Here is a 25783-nt window from a genome sequence, read left to right as displayed (position 1 = left end):
TCAAGAGCTGACCTAGCACTGAAGAACAGAAACTCTGTGCTAAACTAAAGGTTCCCTGTGGAGTTCATGACCACTAGTAGTGCTGTGGACCAGTCTTTTTATGAGAGGCTCGCTATATTGTTTGTACTATGCATATACACACATGCGCACATTCACTCCTGCTGCTGGTTTTAGGATATTCCAACAACGTAGCAATGCACCAACAATGACATGGAAGAAAAAGACTACAAGCTAGCAAACATGGATTAAATAATGAAGGATTAACAATCCTCATTAAAATTGGTCTTTAAAACCGTTTTATGAGTAAGGCCACGCGTTCAACATTTGGTTGTCAGATCTCAATTATACACAATGGGCCTCGTACAACAACAACATTTTCATATTCCTTTCCTTCTCCAGGTTTTCTGGCCTGCTCAGATATTCCAGCTCAGGTTCAACAAACACAAATTATTAAAAATGGCTTGTTTCAGCCTGATGAATGCTACCTGCTCATGAGAAGGCATGTTCATGAGATTTAATCATCAACATCATCAACCTCTTAATTGGCATTTAATTTGCCATATATGGAAACCATCTATAGTGCTAAACATAGAGTATTCTGACTAAAGCATATATACATAAAGTCTATCCATGTCCATCGACTGCCTACAAATTGGCTCCTCCAGTCCTTTTCTGCTTCTCCAGTTCTCCGAGTCACACCACATGATTATGAGAAACCCAATTCGGACGGAGATAAAATACAAAAAGCGTGCACACAATTGGGAATAAAAATGACAATAACTGAGTAATTAAACAAAAATTAAACAAAACTATTCATAAGCTGCCTACAGTGAGTCATCAGAGCAGCACTGTATTGTGACAGAAATAAAGAGAGAAAGGTTTGGCAATAAATTAGATGCAATAAAACGTGTTGTAAATACAAATCCGTGCATGACTCGAATGGGAGGGGAACAAGATGGACAAGCAGATACAGGGGCGTAGCACAAAAATCTGGATGCAGTCTCCGTGGGACCCCTTTGCCCGTTATATAATCCATTGCCACGCCTGTGTGATTAACTAAATCAACAAGAGTGAGCCCATGAATTTGTAGCAGTTTGCAGCATACTAGCTATGGAGATACATTCTTAATTTAAGATGTTAGCAAGGCTGTGTAGTGGATGCAAGAAACCACAGTCAGTCTGTACAAAGCCCATATAACTTCCGTTATAATTACTGCAATGACTGTTCTCATTTACTGCTCCAATCCTTCAGTGCAGCCATAGACACCATTGCCGCTCTCTAGAATACAGTATCAGTATGTCCTAAGGATTATGCGAAAGAACTTGGCATGCAAACATTTACCTCTCTCACACGTTCGTGACCAGTAGCCAGTCCCGGTGCAGTCACAGATGAATCGATTCCAGCCTTCTTTGCAGATACCTCGGTTCTTGCATGGGTAGCTCTCGCACTGCTTGCCCGTTTGCTTGTTGCATGAGGGTTTGATGCCAGCACCATTTTGTGCCTCAGCAATCTGACGGATGTCCTTGCTTCGACCGTCAATGAAAAGGTCACGGATGCAGCCCACATAGCCATAGTTGAGCATTGCTGTCCAGAGCTCAGTGGGCAGGATGAGGTTGGTGCGGTCGACGGGAAGCCCCCCCAAGTACATATCGCCCTCCAGGTCCAGAATCTCACTCTCACCACTGGCTGTGAATGGAGTCCTTCTGCTGTTTACAGAGATGGTGCCTGTAGTGGAGACGGAGGAAGAAGAGATCCGTAACAGGGCTGCACTGATACCAACAGTGGTGTAAGATTGGACTTTACCAACACAACTGACCTGAGCGTCCGTCTCTCTGGATGTCCACATGATACCAGGCACCATCATTGACCTTTGTCTGGGTGGCCTTCACCTTGATAGTCCCTGAGCCCATGTCCAACAGCAGGTACAGGCTGCCATCCAGCAGCTCTACAGCAAAGAAATCCACCTGGACAGGGACAAACACACACACACATAAACAGAGATTAGAGAGACTGCTGGGTGTGATAACAGATGCCACACTTTGACCACACCCAGCTATGTATGGTCAGAGGGGAAACAGGCTAAAATTACTGTTTCAGTTAAGTAGCTCCTGTCATTTTCACAACAGAAAATCAATGTCAGACCATAACTGCAGTAATTGTACCGGGAAATTACAGTAGCTTCACAAGTGCAGGTATCTAGACATATGAAAAAACAACCCAATTCTGCCTTTGACTTAATATTTGAGGAAAGCAGACAGGAAATTAGTCATCAGGTGATGCTGATGATTATGGACTGACCTTGGTGTTCTTCTGGCTGCGGGCAGCATCTTTGCGCTCCTGGGGTTTGCCATGGGTGAAGAGGATGAGGCCATTGGGCTCGGTCGTGCGGAAATCGAAAGAGATGGATCCCATCCGCTTGGTGTTCCACTTGGGGAGGCTGATGTAGGCCTCAGGAGTCTCAAAAGAAATGGGGTCCAAGGTGGCCACATTCTCACACTTGTAGGACACCTCACCCTGGATTTTCATCTTTGGGTCCACAATTCGAGCCAGGCGGGACAACTCAAGTCGGATGTCATTGTTCTTATACACCACCTGTGACAGGGAAAGGATAGCATTACAATTATACTTTTATTTAGGTATGATTGATATGTTTACTCTTGTCACTCAACCAAATACCTCTGATAACACTTAAACATGATGCATTGTCATTTTGCTTATCAAACAAGGAAAGAAAGAAAGTTAACAGTGTTTTCAGGATGAATGCAATGCACATCTGCTGATATTGTAGGAAATCTCTGAGCAGAACACATCTCACTGAACATCTGTGCATGAGGTGTGATGCATTCTCACAGCTGCAAATTAACTATGAGAGCAGCTGGCAGCCCAGACCAGATACCAAACCTGGACCAAAGTTTACATTCAAAGGACAATCAAAGACTTCTCAAAGGAAGAGGATGATAATTAACTGCTAAAGGCCCTGGAGAGCCAGCAGCAGGGAGCCACCCAGCCGCCCTGCCCTGCTCTCACCTCTGGAACTGTTTTTCAGCCCACATGGATTTACATACAGTAGAATGGATCATCCTTCGAGATGGATTCAAAAGAGAATGGAAACCCAGCTCCACTGCATTAACATTTCCACAACCACTGGAGATAAACATGATGTTTGCTCTCACAAGTACTGTTACTTAGGAACTTGTCTTAAAAGTAAGACAGTCATGCACATCTGGCCTATACTGGACAGTGTAAATGTGACACCGCCCACTGGGAGGGTAAGGCCAGACTGGCCAGCTGTCTCTGGATCTGAACCTCAGATTTCCTTGTTTGGGGAGCCATAGGGGTCCCATACAAACACAAAAAGGCACATCCTAAGCACTGGAGACCAAAGAAGTTGAATCCATAGAGCTTTACTCTTCAATAGATCAAAAGTCCAAGCAATTCTGCAGAAAGGCTAACTTTCACCATCTGTGCATCATTTTTTATATAGTGAATTGTAGGTGTGTTTCAGACCGAAAGGCATGTCTGATCATGTCCCTTTTTCCTCTTTTTGTTTGTTTTTGGGATGGTCCTATTTGTGTCTAAAATGTAGCCCTTCCCATCTTGTGACAGACCAGACAGACTGTTGTTTTGGGGGTAACTGCCGCATGTCCCTTTCTAATTCCCTCCATTTGATTGGTGTGCGTCAAAACTTAAGTCAAATCTATCTTTTTTTCCTGTCTTGTCTTTGCAGGCCTGAGTTCTAATGGTGTCTTCTTGTGCTCATATCAACCACAACTTTCCAAACTAATCCCTTTTCTAAGGTTACATACACAGACACTGTCTTTCATACATCTCCTTTTCAGTGTCAGTACCAAACACATGCATGCAAAGCATGAGTGATAACACCTTTGTAATACAGCAGTAACAGACAGAGTGGCACACAAGACAGCAACAGGTGCTGTATATGTATATGCAAACACTAGTTGAATTTCCCACACTGAAGAATACACAGATGGATGAAGCATAGATGGATTCTTAACACATTGCACAAAACCTCACACCACACTTTAAACATACATTTATACCTTTTTGTCTGTCAACTGGGTGAATTCAGAAATTACAATTGGCTTTTTTTTTCTAAACATGATTCTAAATTTACTACCAGCTGCTTGCAGTGACTGGTTTGCTGACCAGTTGCACCAGTTCCCTGCCAAACTCCAATTCTGAATTCATGTATTTATTCTGTGGCTTTGTTGTAGTTGTAGTTAGCATTGGGCTGCATTGTTATTGTGTCATCCTCTGTTGGTAGTGTGTTGTAATTTAAGCAAGTTGTTGCCTTTGTTTTCACTTTTACTTTACTTCACCAGTTGCTTTGTTGCTTATTCTAAGTTTTATTTAATTCCCTCTTAAAGTTAATTTGTGCATTGGAGACACTCTTGACTGATCAGCAAGAGAAATGTTCATTAGTTTTATTGTTGTGACTCGAAAATTATATCACCGGTCGAATGATTTCATGATAATTCTGATTAATGCCATATTTCCCTAAATTGAGCTAATAATCCCTGTAATAATTAATTTTGACTCAGGGTCATATATTTACCAGCCTGTCTATTCAGATGTAAATACAGTGTATGATGATGGATGAGGAGTCAAGCTTCAAAGGGAATAGTCACAGTAAAGGCATAATGCAAATATTAATATATGGTTCACTTCCATTATATCAATAAACATGGGAGCTGTGCATGTAATTCTAAAACACACGTGCCCTGAATGTTCACTGTGATCCTCATAGATTGAATTTAGTCCTCTGTGCAGCATCAAAGGTGTGTGGGCACCGTAACACATTGTTTGATGCACTGAGCAATATACACACATTGATGGCAGGCAGTGCTTGGAGCTTGGAATGATCCACACAAACTGGAGCTCCAAATCCAGAGCAGCAGAAAGCAGTGATCAAACCAAGGTTGAGGCCCAGATCTTACGAACAAAGAAATTCATATTTTTTCTCATCACACAGAAATTAGAAGCAATTTTTTCCCCCTTGAGGCTGTCTTTGGTTCTGACAGGTTTTATATGATAGACTTACCACCTCCAAAACACAGATGTCACCATGGAATAAGCTTACAGTGAACTTTAATTAAATTAAATTTAGGCTATGCTTTTTAATCCAACCCAGTCTAATGCAAACAGAACCCTGTTGCCCTCTAGAGGCTCTATATTGTTGCCCGTACACACTTTCACAAGGAAAAAAGAAAGCAAAAGCAGGGAGGGAGAGGGGGCTTACCCACCCAGACCAGCCCTGCAGAGTCTCTTCCTCTCCAACCCCCAGTCACTCGTCAACAAGATGAACCACCACTGTGTTAATATGCCTCAACTGAGTACCAACACAAAAGCAGGCTGAGAATTGACTCTTTGTGAGATGGCATGGTCTGCTTTGCCTCATACTAAGACTAATGGCTCGACAAAAAGGCCAGACACAAGCTCCAACACACACACAGACACACACACATACACACACACAGTTCATGTGTGGCTTCCCTCAGCTAATTTAAGAGGCTGACATCAGGCAGTGGCACAAGATCTGTCTAACATAATGCACACACACACACACACACACACACACGTACACACACACACACACAAGCGGCCATTTCAGCAGTCAAGTAACAATGCTACAGAGCACAGCTCATCATCATGGCACATTACTCTCACCCACCAATGGGCAGAATGAGTATACTTACCTGAAAAACATGAGGCGTTTAAATGTTTATGGGATTTGAGACTTGTTGATAACCAGTAATATAACTGAGCAGGAATAGAGTGTACCTACTCATGTTCCTACAGATATTAAACACACCCACCACCACCATCACCAGTGTTACTCAAAGATATTTAAGTGAGAGAGCAGCAGTGGGATACTTAAAGCGGCGGAACCTCGATGCAGGACTGAAGCAGGGACTACAGCTCCTCCACCAGCTGCTGACAGACATCAATCTCTCTTTCACAGTCACTGTGACGGTGTTAATGGCAGCATCAGCTTCCTCAGTTTTTTCAGGTAGTTCAGTACAATGCTGTTGCACAGGAAGGCAAGGAAAGTTATAAGTTATTCAAAATCTGTCAAACAACAAAAAAAAAAATAAAAAACCAAACCAGAAAATCCTGAAATATTTTTCCCGCTAATGTTTTTGTTTTATTTACTGAAATTATCGTTCTATTGTCATAATTGTGTTTATCTTCTGTTGATTGACTAATCAATTAGTCCGTTAATTGGTACTGCTTTTTTTTTTTTTATCAGGGTATGAGGGAAGAAGTGTTGAGTTTGCATTAGCAGCAAAGTAGCAGATCAGAAAACACTAAGGCTTCTTATCAAAATATATTTATACCTGTTTTATATAAATACGTGTCACTGCTGATCTACCCGATGAACCTTTTTTGTAAAAAAAAAAGAGTGAAATAAAATTCAGTAATTTGTGGTGGACAGCATCAACCGCCATCTTTACGTTCACAGAGTTTACTGAATTAACCCCAAAGACAAACCACAGATGCCTCCATGCTGCATTCTTACCCAGACGCACAGTTTACATCCCTTTGCCACGAAGCTGCTTTTTAACAGACACAGCTTCCTGTATGAGCTAGTGTCCTTTCAATGATGGAAAACGAATGAAAAACACTAAGTGGCCAATCTTTTATCACAGCAGCCCTAAATGCTGTCAATAACAATGGGAGGATGGAGTCACGGAGGGGGTTGTGTGTGTAAATTGAAATCTACTCAAGTGGAAAATTGAGGGCTTTTTTTTCTCTCCTTCTCTCGGCAGAGAAACACCCTCTGTCTGGCCATATTTTGGGGAGCATACATACACAAAACAAACACACCCTCTCCTCCATTTCACTCTCTTTTATATGAATGTCTCTGTTTCCCGCTCCTCGCCCAGGGTTCTGTCTGAGACTGCAGAGATGGCTGAGTGGGTAGATTGAGGGGATTGGCTGAGATTATCGATATTCCACCAGCAGATCTGACAGTAAATCAACTTATCCCTTAAGGTGCTGGGGGACTGGATGGAAAATTGTCTTTTCCTCTTCTCCCCTCTCACTCTCTTTATTGCCTTTCCTTCTCTTTTTGCTACATCCATTCTGCTCTTGCTCCTTCCATCCATCTATCTCCTTCCCCCACCTCTCTCCAAGAAGCAACCGTTCTGTCTGCTGCTCTGGCTGAACATAAGTATCCTGAGCCCCTTGAGCATCTCCACGACTTTCTCTTCCAAAATTAAAAGCCTAAATAAGATTGACAGTCTCTTCAGACTCACCAGCAGCACCGAAGACAAACATTGGATTTCACTTGTCTCTACTGGCCACCTAGCTTTGTAGTAAGAAATAATAATAATAATAAATTCTGTGTTGCTACCATACTAGCCTACCTGGGACCTCCCAGGTCACGTGACAGATTTTCTTGAAAAAAAAAACGACTTGAATTCACGGGACCTTACAAAATCCTATAGCTCTGCTCCAAATACGCTTTCAGTTATGAATTGTTGAATTTTGGCCCTTGGAGATAAATTTCGTCACTTATGCAATTATTTTATTCAAAGCATTACCAGTGGTTTATTTTTTTAATTGAACTGGGTTGAAATTTGTACAGAGCATCCATGAAACCCTGAGGATAATCTGCAATAGCTGTTGCTGAATGTTTTACAGTGATCAAATTAATCCAAATAAATAAGTTTTTTACCCAAACAAAGAATCTTTCATTTTCAAAAATTCACATCTCCACTGGTTTTCAGTTTCATGCAACCAAATTTTGATTCTGCGTAATGTTGATATAGCTCCATCAGATCTATTTGTAATTTGGTCCTGCATAAATACTATATATAAAAACTATATGTAAAACATATAACTTCAGAGCCAAGATTTTTTGATTGTATATTTTTCAAGGAATTTATTTTTCTTGAAACTTTTTTATGGTAAATTCAGTCTTAGTTTTTCTCATTCTCTCTTTCATGTGTTTAATTAATTAATTCTTTAATTTTCTGTCATTGTTCACGATCATCTTTGCGCTCATCGCTGCAGGACTTCAGGCTATAACATGATTCGTGGGGCGGAGGTAAAGAACTTTCGGGTGTGACTCAAGAGATGCATGCTGAGCGGTTGATTGGGTGGGACTGGACCACAATAGGTCAGCAATAACCAGAATCCCCGCAGAACTCAATCATAACAAAGCCGCCAATGACTGTACAATGATTACACAAAGGACAACAAAAGACACACAACAAAAGAAAGAGAGTCCATTGTGCACAGAGCCTGTCCACACATGGAAGTGAAGTTAGAGAAATATGCAAACATGGGCTGTGCAGCCAGGATTCAAAACACAGAACACACTACTCTGTATAGTATCACTGGCTCGAATGACAAGTATTTTTAAATGTAAAATACTGATATTTTTTATAATATATCGCATGGACACACACACACACACACACACACAAAACACTTGATGTGGTTACTGTACACATTTTCCCCTGCTACATGCTTGCTGATAAAAGAGGGTGTGATTCATATAAAATGTAGCTTTAGACTGGTGGGGGGAGGAGAGGACAGCGGGTGGAGCTAAGAACGGAGGGTGTAGCTGACAATTTGACAAGTCACTTTCAGGTCCCTGCCATCTCTGAACAATAATAGCAAAGAGGCCTTTCAACATGCAAAAGGGAGCTTTATCAGCACACTGCAGATGCAGGCTGCAGGTTAACATGAGAATGAAGCATTAGCAGAGAGACTGATAGCAGGCTGAGGGATACCCAACACTCCACACACACATACACACACTATAGGTATACTGTAAGAATACATACCTACACATTGTACTCATATTTACTTTGACCAAGCAGTTAATTAGGAATACAAGCTTATTCATGCAATTATCCAATCGGCCAATCACGTGGTAGCAGTGTGATTTGTAAAATCCTGCAGTTAATGTTCACAACATCAGTGACTGTTGGTGCCAGATTGCATACATTTGTATAATATGAATACATGTTCATAAATATACACACATACATACACACACACCATAGAGGCACAACTGGTAACTGGTTGAATGTTGTCCTGTGAATACATACACACACTGTACAGATAGATAGATAGAGAGAGAGAGAGAGTCTGAGCCACAGAAAGCGATTGAAAATGTCTGACAATGGCCAAATGATAGAAATCCATCACTGCATTATCTCTTTAACCAGGCCTCCACGAAACACACCATTACACACACGCTTGCACGCTCTTATCAGTGTGTGACAATGAGCAATGTAACACAATATGACCCAGGCTTGAAATTAACTTTGTAGATTGCCAGCCAATACAGCTACCAGATTTTATTGTTACCATCCACCCAGAATTTCCACAAGAAAGAATGAAACTGATTTAGCTCTGCACAATACGACAGCCACCGGACATAACTACAAAAAAACATTTCAGTTCTCAGAACCTCACCAGCAGAGCAGCTGTAATGCGAAGTTTGTCTTGATGGTGTTAATACAGGAAAGGGCTGAGGGGGGGGTCATTCAAATCATCCTGCTTGGAACATCAGTGTTCTCAGAGAATTCACATCTATATTGAGATTGTGCCTCAAGCTGACATTTAGTCCTGAGGGTGTTGTTAGAGGAAAGCTCATCAAATGTCAGTAATATAAAGGCTTTCCTCTGAAAAGCACGAGCGCGCTCAGTATATTTCATTGTGATCAACACACTGCATTTTGATATTTCTTATGTTTTAACAAAGTAGCTATTCCACTGCACAGATAGTGTGAAGTATTTAATTACAAAGTTTATAAAAACTAATTTGCAACAGCAAATGTGTTTTGAAGGTGATGTAATGCCAGCCTAATTGTGTTTTTTTTTTTTTTTTTGGAACAGAATGAGGAAGCATTGTTAATTAATTAACAATTAATCTGATCATTTCAGCGAAATGTTCACTGACAATGTATTCCATTTGTTTTCCACCAAAATGTCCAGTCTTGCGACACAATATCTGCTCATAGTGACCACGGCATTATTAAACTAAGACAGAAAACACAGTTGTCATTGTTAACATTTAACCGAAACCTTGATATTTCCATGATCTCAGTCGAAGTGCTTTTATTGTCTAAACCTAACCACAGACAAGACTGAGGCTGACCACCTCCACCCACACCACCTGTGACTCCGGTGTGGAACCTAAATGTAGTGTTTCATTCACTCACAAAAAAAAACCCCCAAACCATTGCCTCCGAACATCAATCCACACAGCGATTACACTGTGCTGCACAATTAACAGTATAAAAATGTAATTTCTAGGAGACGTGGTGGAAATACAGAGTGTCATAATTCAGTCTACTCTCACAACTCAGCCCTGCACTGCTGCAACAGATGATGCTTGTGATTGCACAAGACGCAGCGGGGGGTGGTGGGGGTGGGGGTGGGGGTCGGGGGAGGTAGTTCACTCAGCGAGACGCAGACAACATTAGCAGCTCAGTCTCACTCTGCATCCGAAATATTATACAACTCTAACATAAAGTGTTCATTTAGCTCTGCAGAATCTTTTAGCATAGAGCCTACAATCCTACCATGAATAACCTCACATAATATACACTTGAGTGTATATTATGTGTGTGTGTGTGTGGGTGTGTGCATGTGTGTGTGTACAGGCACTGGGAGACACCAACATTTATCATCCCTAGATGTCTGCCTTGCCCATAAATCTCTGCCTACTGACTGTGCATAGAGTGTGTTGCACATGTGTGTGTGTGTGTGTGTGTGTGTGCTGTATGTATGGCTGTGCAGAAATGAGTATGGGCCAGATCACAGAGAACAATGGCATCCACTGCTACTAACACCACAGACTGTGTGTGTGTGAGAGAGAATAGAGGATTTCCATTCACTCTGGAGCTATTATCACGTATTATGTGTGTGTGTAATACAATAATTTTGAATTAAGCAGGGTTGAGGCAGATAATAGTGCCAAAGATACCATACAACAATAACTGATACTGTATTTCTATAATGGTGTAACCCTCATGTAGACGTACCTGCACAAAGCATATAACTTTCAGTGCAGTGTTGGCATATTGTCGGTCACATGATGTTACCATGAGACTCTCCATGGAGTGTTTTGCAAGATCAGTCCCAGTGTCCAAACTTGTCCACAGGGTGGCATCATTTCCTTTGCAAAACACACAGTCTGAGCTGGGATCCTCCTCAGTCAGTAGATTCCTGACTAAGGCTGGTGGTGCTTTTGTACTCTGATTTTATTAATTAGATGAAGCCAAATTTCATTTGGGGAGATATAAAGACATATCAGTGAAGGGTGTGTGTGTGCGTGTGCGTGCGTGTGTGTGTGTTTAATTTTTATTTAGCCAGGCTCATTGTAAATGTGATGCTTTATGTTTTGAGTTTAAGACAGTAAATAAAGCACATATTAACAAAGGAGGAGAGAAACTTTGAAACTCTGAAATGTGAAGATGCTAATAACAGATAGCTCAGGATTTGTTTAGGTTTAGGTTTTTACCTAAACTTAAATTTAAGTTTAGGTAAAAACAAGTGTAATAATAAATGGACATGCAGCGTAGACTATGCAGCAACAGTGTGTGTTCTTTAGAGAAAAATAATATAGCAACACCATATTTATTGCTTCTGGGGCAACTGGGTATAAAGGAAATAAACCACTGCATTAGACTAATTCATTTGTTTGTTGGCTGCATTCTCATTATTTTAGGATTTTATTTTTAAAATATCTAAAACAGCCACATGATAGAAAAAACATTGCATATCCTATTATTATTATTATTATTATTATTATTATTATTATTATTATTATTATTATGTTAAGTAAGATAATAGTATTGGGTTTAATTCAACTATCTACACAATGGTGTAGAAATATTCAGACTTTTAACTTAAGTAAAAGAAACAAGACGAGATTGTGCACGAAAATTAACACACTACTCAGCATAATAAGCAGTTGATCAAACGGTTAATTGTAAGAACTTAATAACATGTACGTAAAGGTTTAAACTGAATATCTTTCATTGTACATTGTAAAACATATTACCAGTAACACTAACTGTAAAATAAATATAGCAGAAGCACAATATTGTTCTCTGAAAATTGGTGGAGTTTTGTAGGAGAAGCAGCTTTGAGTGAAAATATTCAAGTATACTTTCCTCAAAATTTGACTTCAGTACTTGAATAAGTTTACTTAAATTCCACCACTGCATGATTTGCACCACAAGGGGTGTAATTAAAATATGGGTCTCTCTCTCACTAAAATGATATCTACAGGTAGTGTTGATGAAATGAAATTGCTTTTGGTCTTTTAGCTTATTTTGCAGAAAGTAACATCTGGGGAGCTTTTTTAAATGTAGTGTAAGATCAGTCAGAGAGAACAATACTAATGAGCAGTATAAATGCTATGAAAATATGTATTTACAGTAACAAAGCGCTGTTACGTCTGGAGGAAACTGAGAACAACAGTCATGGTGTCTGCTCATCCTCCGTGTTCAGTCTGCGAACTCGTCCTGTGTTTCTTTGTTGGCTACAGTACACAGGCACAGCCAGAGGCCTCCATGTGAGTGGCTGATGGAGGTGTAATGACAATGACAATTATAGCAATTATGTGTTATTGTAGGCCATTATGTATTTTGTAGGTTTCGAGATGTAGGCTTTCTCTGTAATTGCTGGCTTATGAAAGGCATAACAATCATGGGCCAGCCAGCCACAGGGGCTACCAAGGGCGACCAGTACCTGGTGCCATGGTAACAAAACATTTATCCATAATGCCGCTCTGCGGATGGCGAGGACAAGAGCATTGGCAGCAGGCAAATTAGCCCTAATGGCAAGGAGTGGAGGACGAGAGGGTGCTGGACAGCAGGCAGAGGGAGAACTGGTGGGTGCTGCAGATGTGTGGGTTGGAGGTGAGCACAATGTGTGTGGCTGTATAAGGGAGAAGGTATGATGGTAATCTTTCAGACAGTGTGTTTGTGATCAGTGAGCATAAATAAATGCCTCTGCATGTGTGTGGAATATTTGATGCTGTGGAGAAGGAGAGGCAGCTGGTTTTCAGATTCTGAAGCTCTGATACAGACACTCTGCAAAAGATTTTTTTTTAACCAGAACAATAACTAAGGCTAACCAGTGTGTGACAGAGTAATCTTACTGAAAAAGATTTATTCCACTACCTTAACCTACCCACTCCCTCAGCTGACTGACACAACTCCCCTTGGTTTGCCAAAACCTGCACGCCCTTCCTCTCCATCTACGGTGTCTATGTTCATCCAGGATAAATACTCTAACTCTGCTTAGAAATCTTTTATAAAACACCCATTGTGACTTTAGCCCACCATGGACGCACACATTTAAAAAATTAACACTGAAACACTGTAAAAGACGTGTTATACTCATGCACACACATTGCAATTGTGTTGGATATTATTAATGAACTGTGTGTGAGTGTGTGTGTGTGCACATGAAAATGTGTTTGTGTCTAATGTTTGTTATGTGACACCCCCCTTTATCCTTGATGCCTCTCTGAGCACTCAAATCTCAAATGTGCGGGCTTAGGTGTGCACGTTTCTATTTGTTTGGGGACATATGTGTGCATATGTGTGCACGTGTGTGCGTGTGTGTGTGTGTGTGAGGGGTGGGTGGTACAGGGAATTGCAAACCTGCCCAGCATGGCACAGAGCAGGAAGTAGGCCAGAGGGGGATTAAACGGCTACTGCACCACTTCCTCCCTCTCCCTGCGGCTCATATGATGCTCTGCACTCTGCGTGTGTGCATACGTGTGTGTGTGTGTGTGCATCGCCAACGAACAATGACAGAGAAAGCCAGGTCCCTGCTGCCATGCTGCAGCAACTGGCTCCAGTCAAGTGCTAAGTTATGACATCATCAGCTCGAGGGAACAATATATTTGTATGAGTGTGTGTTTGTGTGTGTGTAGGTTAACTCAATGGGGCAACTCTTATACCCTGAAAATAATGAGAAAAGCAACTCAAAACAAATATAATCCCTTAAAAATAGCTTTCATACAGTACGGAGGCCCGTGCTATGAAACTAGTCCAAGTTTATCTTTTCATTATCGAACATATCATAACACTGCTGGTTATCAGCCGGCTCAGTTACCTCTTTCATATTAAAGAGGCTGAGTTATTAATTACAAGCAACATCATCAGAACCAGAGAATTAGGTACTTTACCTCCTTGAGACAGCCCATGAAGTTGTTGCTGACTGGAGATCCCGGCAGGTCGGCGGTGCTGGGGCTCCCACCCACGTAGAAAAAGTCATCAGAGCCCAACATGGTGTAGTCTTCCTGGGTGTAACCCGTGGTGGTCAGAATCCCATCCACTGATATTGTCACCTGAGAATGAGGAGTGAACAGTGATAGAAGGTGACCTGCAGTCCTGCTTTAACACTCACTGAGGTCTATGTGAATGATAAACCTCAGACCTGGTGATGTGTTTTTCAGTGTTATGGATCAAATAGGACAGATATTAAAAAATAAATAAATAAATAAAATCTGCCAGCCCATAATCTCAGTATATTAGTCGAAACTATTGATCATTCCACAAACAGTGTGCTGGTTACAGTTTGATTTGATTGTTTGTTGTGTCTAAATAAGTAAAGAAGATAATAAAGTCATTGTAACAGAAAAAAAATATATAGGAGGAAAAAACAACCACCCACAAACCAACAGAAAGGAGGGAGGAGTTAGTGACACAGCACATAAAATCAAATGCAAACATGCAGGACACACACAGAGTGACGTGCAGTGGAGTGCAGACCCACACTACAGGACGCTGGTCTGGGAACAGTGTGCTGTAGTAAAGATTTACTGTTGATAAAACCTCTGATCTGTGACATTTGTGTTAGAGCTAAAAGTCATATCAACAAAGGTGGAGAGAAACTAGGTAGATTCATTCATTCATGTTCAGTACTTAAGCTTCTTTATGCTTCTTCACCTCTACGTTTATCTGATAGCTACAGTCACAGTTTACAGAGTAAGATTTAGGAAAGTATTTAATGTTTGCTCAATCTCAACTAGACTCAGCAATCAAATGTTTATATGTTAATACAAGAATAATAATAATACTATGTATATACAGTTTATCAGAATACCAAAGGGGCCATTCTGCATACTAAATACTTTACTATAATTCTAAAAGTCTTGTTATGAGTATTTGTATTTGTGTTTTCGACCTTCAAAATCTCCTGACATTCATGGAAGTCCATTTACAATCCTGCTTCTTTTTCTCAGATGATGGATTAAACATGTCATTGGATTAAACATTTGTCACAGGAGGCTAAGATACAGACAAACAGATGGGTAGGTAGCCTGAGCTAAAGGTGGAGAACCGACAACAGCCACCTGCCACTTAGCTTAACTAACAGGTGAACTGGAAACACACACACCCAAGCCTTTCTCATGTTTCTCTGTGACACAGCAAAACCAAACCAGGCCCTCTGTCATCCTTTAGCATTATCCACTGTTTTCTAAGTTCCACATGAAGACTGTATCATCATTTCAGAGGTTTTCATGAGTCTCAAACCATCGAAATCATTTGGGGACATTTGTTTCCAAAGATAAATGTCTCTTCCTACTGTAATTCTTTGTAAACTTCCTCTTTCATATTTTTCTTAGTGTGTCAGATCTGTCTATAATTATCCTACAGTGTGGGCTGCCTCATATTTTCACTTGTTCAGGAGCGTGACTGAAGAGAAGAGTCTAGTGTAAGGAGGATTCAGTCCATGTCAGGCCGTGCATATAGAGGACAGGACCCATTTGTTCCAGTTGGGATTTTGTCTTTCTCTTTTCTGCTTGTAGCACGGCTCTAACAATTTTATTTAAAAACATTTAACAGGAGAATCTGGAATGAAGCAGATTTAGTAAAAAAAAAAAACAAAAAAAAAAAAACCTGGAGAGTAAAGCCTCAGCAAACACCTGGAGGCTAAAGTGATGGGTAACCCAAAAAAAAAAAAAAGAAGAGGAGATGATTGAAAAGGAAAGCACAAAAGAAATGTGAGCGGATGAACCCGGTGAAGGACAACAAAAGAAAAGGAAACATGATGGGGATGATGTATAGAAGTCAAAAAAAAAGCAAGAGGGAGAAGTACACAGCAAATCAAAAAATGACAATGAGAATGATATCTACCATACAGTGGAGTTTGTTTACCATCGCGAGTCCAGTGCCTGTTTGCTTTGCAGAAAGATGGGGTGGGCAAGTGAACAATGGATTTGTTAATACATTAAAGTAAATTAAATGAAAACAAAATGATGAAAAGTGAAGGAGCTATAACACATGTTAGTTAATAATGTTTTGTTTTGTTTTTTTCATTTCTTAAATCACTACCTCTGAGAGGAGGTAAACCAGGGGAGGCAATGGCAGAGGTTAGAAGGTAGAAACTGAAACAGAAATTAGGCCAGACTTGGCCTCGTTTCACAAAAGCATCCAAAGGTAAAGAAGTTTCCTGTCACTCATCTACCAAGCTTCTTACATTTGTGGTATCTTTTTAAGAGGTATTTTAAAGGATGTGTCTGAGCCAATTGAAGCATATTTAATGGATTCGTGTGGAGTAAAATGAACCTGATGAAATCCTGTGATCTATTATATTATCTCTGCTATCTCTGCTTGTAAAGCCACTCTTCATTACAACAGCTGGGATGTACACTGCAGCATTTCACTCACTCAGTAGGTAAATGTGAAAAATGATCTGCCAAAAAAAGGTATGATCAAGAAATCCATAGTCAGATAGCGTGTTTGACTGCTGATTAACTCAAACTTATCCACTGCTGAGGAGGAGGCACCTTTAGTGAGATACATCAGTGAAGAGAGTGTGGTGGTTGCTGTCATTAAACGAGTCAATGAGTCAATAAGAAGCTGAAAAAGCTCTGCAGTGCTTACAGAGTGGTGTGGTCCAGGATAAAGATGGATGGATTTACTCTGCTCAGGTCAAAGATGCTGCTGAAAACAATGATCCCTTCATATTAGTACAGTATACTAAGCTTTATTAAGTAATGCAGTCAATATTTTTAAGTAATATTTACTTACGTGCTGAAGTAGAAACTATTCCAAGCTAACAATGCAGTTTATTTTGACTCAATTACACAGATATTGTCCTGTTACCAGAACACTGCAAAAACTGAGACGGTCATTAATGATAGTAACATTTAATTGATTAAAAAATGGCTATAAGTAGTTTCAATCTATTTTAAGTTGAATTACATTTTATTAATTCAATAATTCTAATTTAACCAATTCAGGTAGATAAAATCTAACTCTAATCTAACTAATGTACTGAGTAGAAATAATCATATTCTATGTGCTGAGCTGCACCATTGACAAGGTTATGTAAGGATTTATTAAATATACAGGTTAGATTTACAAATGTTTGGTGTAAATTTGTGTAAATAATTTATTCTAATTAATCTATTCAGTAATATTATGTTTTGAAACAATATATCTGTGAGCTGTTTTTAAAGATTTACATTTTGAGTAGGAACCAATGGGCTTTGGGTTTGCTAAGTACCACAGACAGTGTAAGTATTGAGAGACGGACTAACACATTGTTGGTTTTGGTCTTTTTATCGGATTTGTTGACAATAAGAATATCAATTATTTCCTACTGCTCTGCTGCTTCACATTAAAAGCTTCCACTTGGCAATACACAGGGTGGCTTTTATTGTGAAGCAGTGACAGGAAAAACAGATGCATTTGTCACAGAGGTTAGCGTAGACTGTGATCATGATTTGTCAGTGGATCAGTTTTAAATATGGCAGGGAGAAATGGAAGAATCAGGGGGCGGTCAGTGAGCTGTTAGATGAAGAGCTGCAGGCGACAAAGCCGCACACCTCCAACTCCTCAGCAGCTTCTGCTTTTACTGAGCCCTGCTGTGTGGAAAACTTCTCACATCATGTGCAGCACGAGATTGTGTCAGACTGCATTTGCCGTTATTTTAAAAGGCCTTTTATTAAAACAACACAGGTTTGTTTGGATACACTGTAAATGGACATACCAGTCGCTGGTATATGACTGATATCTTTTTACGTATTTAAACATGCAGGCTGGCGAGCAAGTGTTAAAACCACTGAGTGGAGATCAGTTCTGGTTCATCAGCAGACGTTTTGGGTGAGTAAAGCCTCTCCCCCGATCACCCTCTGAAATGTATGTTCACAGGTAGGAAAGAAAGGAACGAAACTGCCTTCTAAAACCATTAAATGTGCAGCGATGTCTTGACCAATGGACACGAAATTTGCTAAAATCTGCTTTGCATAATGGTGGCTCCAAGACTGGTGAAGTTTGACAAAATTGCACCACTAACCACTTGCAAACCATTTTTCCATTTTTACAGTGTTGACCTTTGAGAGACTGGTCAGCTGAAGAGTCTAAAAATCTACTGTATATTATTAGCTGTGGCAGAGCGTCCAATTTTAGACCCTCTGTTATACTGTATAGGCTGCGTAACACAGTTTGCACTCATTTGAGACAAGATGGTCTGGTTAGCATCAGAGGTAACTTGTCAGTAGCAGGCTGCTGTGGTGGGCTAACAGCATTATACCAGCTATAAATTATCATTAATACCATTCGTAGCTCACTACTGCATTCACTTTTTCACTTAATACACCCCAGCTCTGTCTTACCTGTCGAAGGTTGCGGGTCACTTTGACATCATGCCAAGTGTTGTCATTGAACTTCCCATTGACAGGCTCCACAATGGCCTCAAAGGCTCCTGAGCCGAGGTTGATAACAAGGGAGACAGCGCCGTCCTTCAGCGCCAGGTTGACGTAGTCAGCTGACTTGCCGGTGTGAAGGATAAGGCCGTTGCGCTGCCATGTCTTGAAGGAGAGTGTAATCTCGTCACTGCTGCTCTGGATGGGGTTCTGGGAGAGATCGTAGCAGAAGTACTCCGAGCCACGGAAAGTGGCCACATTCTCTTCCCTCGCTGTGGTGAGAAGAAAAAAAAAAAAAGAGGCAAGGTGTTGGGAACAGTATATTTTCAGTCATCGGACAGCGCAACAGATTCAAATTAGGGATCAAATTCAGCCAATAATTTCTTCAAAAAGGGTCATATTGTGCAGGCAAGCATAGATCAAATCCATAGAACTGAAATTTTTACAGTAGCTATAAAAGTTTCTGAAGACATTTAGAATATTTATACCATAGAGCAATAAAATCCCAGCAGTTTGGGTTTCAATATTTTCCTCAGCATTATGGCTTTAAATAAATGCAGAAACCAAAGCTCTTCTTAAATCTTTTTGTTGCAGGTCCTGATCTCTTTAATGTTCCTGAATTTTACCAGATCAAAAGTTGACACGTCAGTGTTTGTGCTTTAAAGCCTTAAGTCAAGTCTTTGGTTTAGACCTGACTCAAAGTTAGGCTCTGTCTTAAGACAAATATTCAGTGTAATAAACCACAGCACTACGTTACTGCCACCATGACAAAAACATTTTGGTCAAGTGGTGCTGAAGACCACGTATCCACATCATCACTCCTCCATCTTCACTTGGACCAGGGTCTGAAAGCTACTTAGGTTCCCCCGTTTACTACATGTTAGTAGTAAGTTTACATTTAATTTTAATGTGGACAAAAGCTATTTAATTAGCAAGATATCCTCTTACAGGTGCCAGTAGATATGAGAACGAGTATTGCTGTCTGTGTTAGACTCCATGATGTACTGAGGACCTGTGTACCCCACCCTGTTGATCTGGGACAGGCTCCAAACACCCTTCCACCCGTCACAGAATGAGATGTATACATAGAGCATATATGTAGAAATGGTTGGACCTGGGATACAGTAATGAATGGATGGAACTTTGACTGTGTCGCATCCCAAGCATAAAATCAGTCATAAGGAAAAAGACCTTGTAAAAACAAAAGAAAGTCTCTTGTTATACCAAGTAACTGAGCAAATTTTTATTTTTATATATTTATTTATTTATTTATTTATTGAAGCCAATGGACAGACTTTAAAAGGAAAAAATATCAAGTTCATGAGGTTAATTATGACCAATTATGATCTATTATCTTGAATATTCACTTTTAGGTGAGTAAAGCTCAGCATTAACCATCACTGTATAATTAAAACCCTCACTGACTGACAAGTAAACAGAGACACGCTGTCCAGAAAATAAGAACCTTCAGAAATATTCGACACGTGACAGAGAGGAATGCAGGCAACGGGAGAAGTACAGGGAGACTGCAGATAGCTATCATCTAACAACATCAAAGGCCTAATCTTGCCAGTGAAATTGCCATTTCCTGTCAAACAGACGGCTTGTGACACAGTGGTTATGCTTGTGATCAGACAGAGAGAAGCAAAGATGGGAGGGAAGCCACAGAGAAAAGCCAGGATAGAGTGACAGTGGTAGAAGAGAAAGGGGAAACACGGGAGGAAAAAAAAAAAAAAACAGGGAAGTGCTGAAATAAAGAGCGGTGAGGACACAGGAGAGCTGAGGGATAACAAAGAAAAATGGTCCAGTCAGGAGTCGTTATCTGTGAGATCATCTTCAATTAGCTCGCAGTCGTTTAAGCAAAAATACTCGACCGTGGTGCCCAGACACAACACAGCACAATCTATCAGCCACCAAGAGTCTATGAGGATCTGCTCGAGTGCAGTGCTCTTGTGTGCTCCCGACCCCAAGCACCACTGCACGCTGACAGAAGAAAAGAACGACTGAAACAAAATACAAAATGGCCACTGCTTTCATCTCCTCAACACAGACACTTCAGGCATCACTTCCTCAAAGAAGACTCATCCCACACAACACAGACGTGATGAGGAGAAAACAGTGAATGCTTCAGTGTGTTGTCAGGGAGTCTTTGAAAATAAAAAAAAAATATATGCAAATGAAATCAATGATTATGTCTGAAAGAACAAGTTAGAGTCGAGCTCACATACTCTGACCTGCCCTGCTTTTTCTCAATATTGCTCACATCAGAAACGAGCAAGCAAATCTTAGTGTCTTCTAAGTGTGACAGAGACCACAGTGAGAGACTTGTGTCCTGTGGAGGTTTAAATCTTCTGTCATAGTGATCTAAAGCAGATTCGGTTCAGAGGAAAATGAAGACGGTATATTCTTTTCTGTACCTCCAGTTACTCAGAGCTGCAGAGCTTAATGATAATCAGCACAAGTCCAGAGTAAATATCAGGTAAAACACACACTCCAATGATATACATGGGTATTTATTCCTGTAGACTTGATTATGGAGATGCAATTCACATACTGTCCAAACTGAAGACACTTGGCTGTGTTTAAGTATTTTGTGTGCACTGTTGTAAATGTGGACAGACTGATGTGAGTTTCCAGGCCAAAATAGGATAAAACTGTTTTATTTTATTTATTTATTTTTTTTAATATAATCATGGAAATAACTTCAAAAGCCTTGAGCCTGTGAGTGGGTGTCTCCAAAGGCATTAGCTGAGTGACAACCAAGAGTTGCCGTTGCTAGGAGACGCGCTGTCAACTTGAGTGGTGAACTACCGGTGGAGAACGACACAGAAGATAGAGAAGTTTTGTCCTGTTTTTCATCAAATCCATATCTCTCTCGCTGGTCACCACTTGTGACGAAGCAGAAAGTGGTTAAAATGCATTGTGATGTTTGTCACACATTATAGAAAGGAAGATGTTTAGTAAGAGGAGTGGGGGTTTGACATATTTTTACTGAAACATGTCTAGTATTAAATCTAAATTCCGTCAAATCTTTAATTAAATCTAATTAGGTTTAGCATTTGCAGGTAATTAAAGTTACTGTCATTCAAAATTAGGTTTAGTTCTCACCTTTCGTTGCCAGAATGTTTTCCTACCTCAGTGTCATCTAAAACAATAGAGATTTGTTAGCATCAGAGGTTGGGGAAGCTGGGTAATTTGGCCAACTGGCAGCCAAAGTGGAGCTGGTTATCAGAACCAAACACTACCATTTAACATTAGTTGTCCTCATTTTGGTCCAGATGTGGTGAAACAAATGGTCAGAATGTAAAAACTGTCAGTCATAGAGTCATTTAAGCCACTTCAGGCAAATCTGTGAAGTATGATTTAGCGCTAAATAAATCATTTCTATGTGTTGAGGTCACAGATGGGGTTCAGGAACTGGTCTGGCCACATAGATGGTTCAAATCAGTAAGCAGTCTGCAACTTATCACATAGCTGGTCTGTTGGAATTGAAATAAACATTACATAGTATCAATATTTTCAGGGTGTATAAAGAATTCACATCCACTGAACAATATAAATGTTCAGTATGGCTGCAGAAAAGTAAAGTTTTCCAGTTTTCTCTCGTCTACCTTTTGGGTTGGCAAAGTCAAACTGCATCTCGTCTCCAACATAGCTCCCCTAAGGTGAGAGAGCATCCCTGCCTCTCTCTCCATCTACAGCCCACTGCGAGGAAAAAACAGCTTTATCTGTGTACAAGAGGAACCATGCTACTTCAGCCATGAGGACGTTTACCTGCAGGGCTGGAATAAGAACAGTGCCCTGCTTTAGACGGCAGACACACATGTGACACAAGTGGAAAGGCCAAAATTTTACCAGAAGGAACTGATCAATATTGGCAGGTTTCAGTTTATTTTGTTATGCCGCATAAACACCTGGATCTTTTATATGATGAGTGGTGATATACAGAAAGAAAAGTTCAAGACGAGATTACGCTCACCCAGACGCAGCGATAGCCATTTTGCTGGAAATATAAAAATGGTAATGAATTGAGAATGAATAGAACTTCTTTATGACTGAAATGAGGACGATGTGAGGAAATTGTTATCAGCCCATAATGGTTTTAATGGCATCCGTAAGCCGTTCCATTCGGAGCCTTCATTTGATGGATGAGCTTGTATGAGTCCTGCGAGGGGTCATCCATAAAAATGTCACAGGGAGAGGTGGCAGAAGGCAAAGTTATGGCCACAGTAAATTCCCTTTATATTTGGAAGGTAAGGGAAAGCTGGATGCTCTGGGTGGCAAGGAACTGACTCTGGGGCCTTTTTTTCTCCTGACTTTTCAGTAGCGCGTCTAATAAATTATGATGTTGAGTTTGTTCTCTCAGTCTTTGCTATTATTATTATTATTATCAACATTCACTTATGTGTAATCCAACTAAATATTGTATAATGACAGTGAAAGTTAAGGACATGTATAGGTGAACTTTCCACAGACATTTATCAAATACTCAGAATACTGCAACTCAGATGTGTCTGAAACTTAAAGGTGGTTTCAACTCTGACAACTTCAAGTGACTGTTAAGTATGTGGGTATGATGAACGACTGAGAGGCACTGATAAATGAATAATATGGATTGTTTTGTATGAATCATTAATGTGACGACAGGCCCCAGTGGCACCAGCGTAACGGTTGTAGTCTGAATATGAATCTGCAATAAATAAGTCATTCGCTCATACATAATACAGTGACATCATGATTTACGATGTGTGTATTTTCTTCGCAGATTTCTGCATGGCTGACTGTGATAAATCAGTGTGTGGAGTGGCCATTTTCTATCACTCATGCAGCAGATTCAGTGAAGCCCTGTGGGACAGTCAGATGAACACCAGTTTCGGAGAGAAGAATGAAGCATCTTAGATCTATTTTTTTTTTAAGTCCATGTGTTTATGCAGCAGCAGCAAGATATGGAGTAATGACAGAAGCATTCTGGGTAGAAACGTCTCCAATGATGGTGTTCATTACATATACAGTATATTCATAGGTTCATCACAGCTTTGGTTGCATATAGGCCAGACTATGTATGTGTCCCCAACGCCTGCGGGTGATGTTAGGATTTTTACTGTGACAAAGTTTTCTTTCTTTATCTCATTCAGGTTTTTTTTTGTTTTTTGTTTTTTTTTATTTATTTATTGACTTTGTTTCTTTCTCAAGGTTGATCAGAAGATTCGAGGAGTCTGGACACAGAATAGGGATTGTTGAATTCAGACATGTAAGTCAGTTTATGCAGTGCTTTAAAAACAAATAAAACAATGTTATAAATAAATTTACTGGTAATCAGTGATGGGAGGTCGGTACAGTGGGAATATGGTTTCACTTCTTAGTGCCAGCCAGAAGCCTTGCTGTTGCATTCTGAAGTAACTGCAGGTGAGTCAGAGTTAGTCAAGACACAAAGAGGGAAAAGAGATTAAAAAAAAAAAGTTTGATTTTTGCAGTAGGTGAATGTGGATGAACCTGACTTGATGAATCAAAGACTTCATCAAGCCAAATTATTGACAGATGTATACAGTAATGTTATGTACAGTAATGTTCATATAGTGTTTACTGCACATAATTTTTTAACAGAATTCTGTACATGTGTTTGTATGTTGAAACATAGAGTGTATTGTACTCAGTTAAATCCTCGGTTATATATTGAGACAAAAAAATTCACCCAACACAGTAAGTGACCAAATAACATGGCCTCAGGACCAGATGCTTTTCCACTCTGAGTTCATTAAACACTTCTGGAGAAAGCTTTCACCACTATTTCTCAGAATGGTCAGTAACTTGAAACACAATGCTAAAACCCCACCCAGCATGAACACAGCTATCATTTCACTGCTTCTTAAAGCAGATAAGGATCCCATCCAGGGGCGGACTGGGGTTGAAATTCAGCCCAGGAGCTTGGTTTGGAGAGGCCTTTTACCCGATCGCACAACGGATGTAAGTGGAACTGTGATTTTAACATGAATACTTTATTTGCAATATAAAAACAATCTAATGATAAACATGATATACAGTAAGTAGAGTGTACAAAATTTCTGCTTTATTTGGTAGCATGAAAACATGGAAAAGAACATGCTTTGTGTATTGCTTGAATGTGGTTTTGCTCAAATAAAAGCAATTGTGTGTGTGTGTCTGTGGCTTCTTTCTTAATTTACCTGGCCTGTCTTTCTTGTTTTCTTTTGACAGTTTGATGACCGACTGAGCGGCTGAGCCAATCACATTTCAGTAGAAACAGGGATCATCTCAAATTGGGAGGGGCCGTTCGTATCCCCCCTTAATATGCAAAATATTAGTTTCACCCAGTCCAGTGGTGCGGAATCATCCCAGTCTAACGTTAGGTTCATAGACTGTATAAAACACTGACGTAGCACCCATGGCGTCACCCATTGGTTTCGGGGGGCTCGTACCTGAAGGTCAATTCCTTACAAACTGTAACACCACAGCACTTGAAATAATAATTAATCTTTTATTGAGGTCATACTACATAAGGAATAAAGCCAAAAAAATCCGCCAAAACTCATCTTAAAATGTTAACGTTAACGTTACAACTCTTTGAAATGACTATCTAAGATGCTGTTGAGAATTTTTTTCAAAAACTTATTATTATTGTCATATTAATGATAACAAGAAAAAAAACGATAATTATTATAATAATATATTACAATTTTAATATTTATAGATTTCGCCACTGCCTCCATTCACTAGCTACTTACAGTTACAGCAGAACACAAACAACAGCAGCCGCTTACTGACATTTTGAGAACATATTAAGGTATGACATTTTTTGGCCCATTTTGACGCCATAATATACTATGACGTTTTTTATGACATTTTGAGGCCATACTAAAGTATGACTTTTTTTGGCCGATTTTGACGCCTTACTGTACTATGACGTTTTTTGGCACTTTTTGAGGCCATACTAAAGTATGACTTTTTTTGGCCGATTTTGACGCCTTACTGTACTATGACGTTTTTTATGACTTTTCGAGGCCATACTAAAGTATGACTTTTTTTGGCCGATTTTGACGCCTTACTATACTATGACGTTTTTTATGACTTTTCGAGGCCATACTAAAGTATGACTTTTTTTGGC

General features: G+C 40.0%; 1 protein-coding gene across 1 annotated transcript in view; it reads right to left on the bottom strand.

Annotated features, from left to right (window-relative positions):
- The window catches only part of nrxn3a (neurexin 3a), a 236892-nt gene that overhangs the window by 87849 nt on the left and 123260 nt on the right, over window positions 1-25783 (bottom strand). The window contains exons 5-9 of the mRNA XM_041060565.1: window positions 18634-18935; window positions 14194-14355; window positions 2299-2592; window positions 1817-1964; window positions 1342-1725 (exon numbers count right to left, since the gene is read on the bottom strand). Coding sequence (XP_040916499.1) covers window positions 1342-1725; window positions 1817-1964; window positions 2299-2592; window positions 14194-14355; window positions 18634-18935 — 1290 coding nt within the window. The remainder of the gene's footprint in view (window positions 1-1341; window positions 1726-1816; window positions 1965-2298; window positions 2593-14193; window positions 14356-18633; window positions 18936-25783) is intronic.

This window comes from Toxotes jaculatrix, chromosome 17, assembly GCF_017976425.1.
Source record: "Toxotes jaculatrix isolate fToxJac2 chromosome 17, fToxJac2.pri, whole genome shotgun sequence".
Lineage (NCBI taxonomy): Eukaryota > Metazoa > Chordata > Actinopteri > Toxotidae > Toxotes > Toxotes jaculatrix.
The sequence above is the reverse complement of the archived record's forward strand: the minus strand, read 5'-3'. Positions and strand labels throughout refer to the sequence as shown.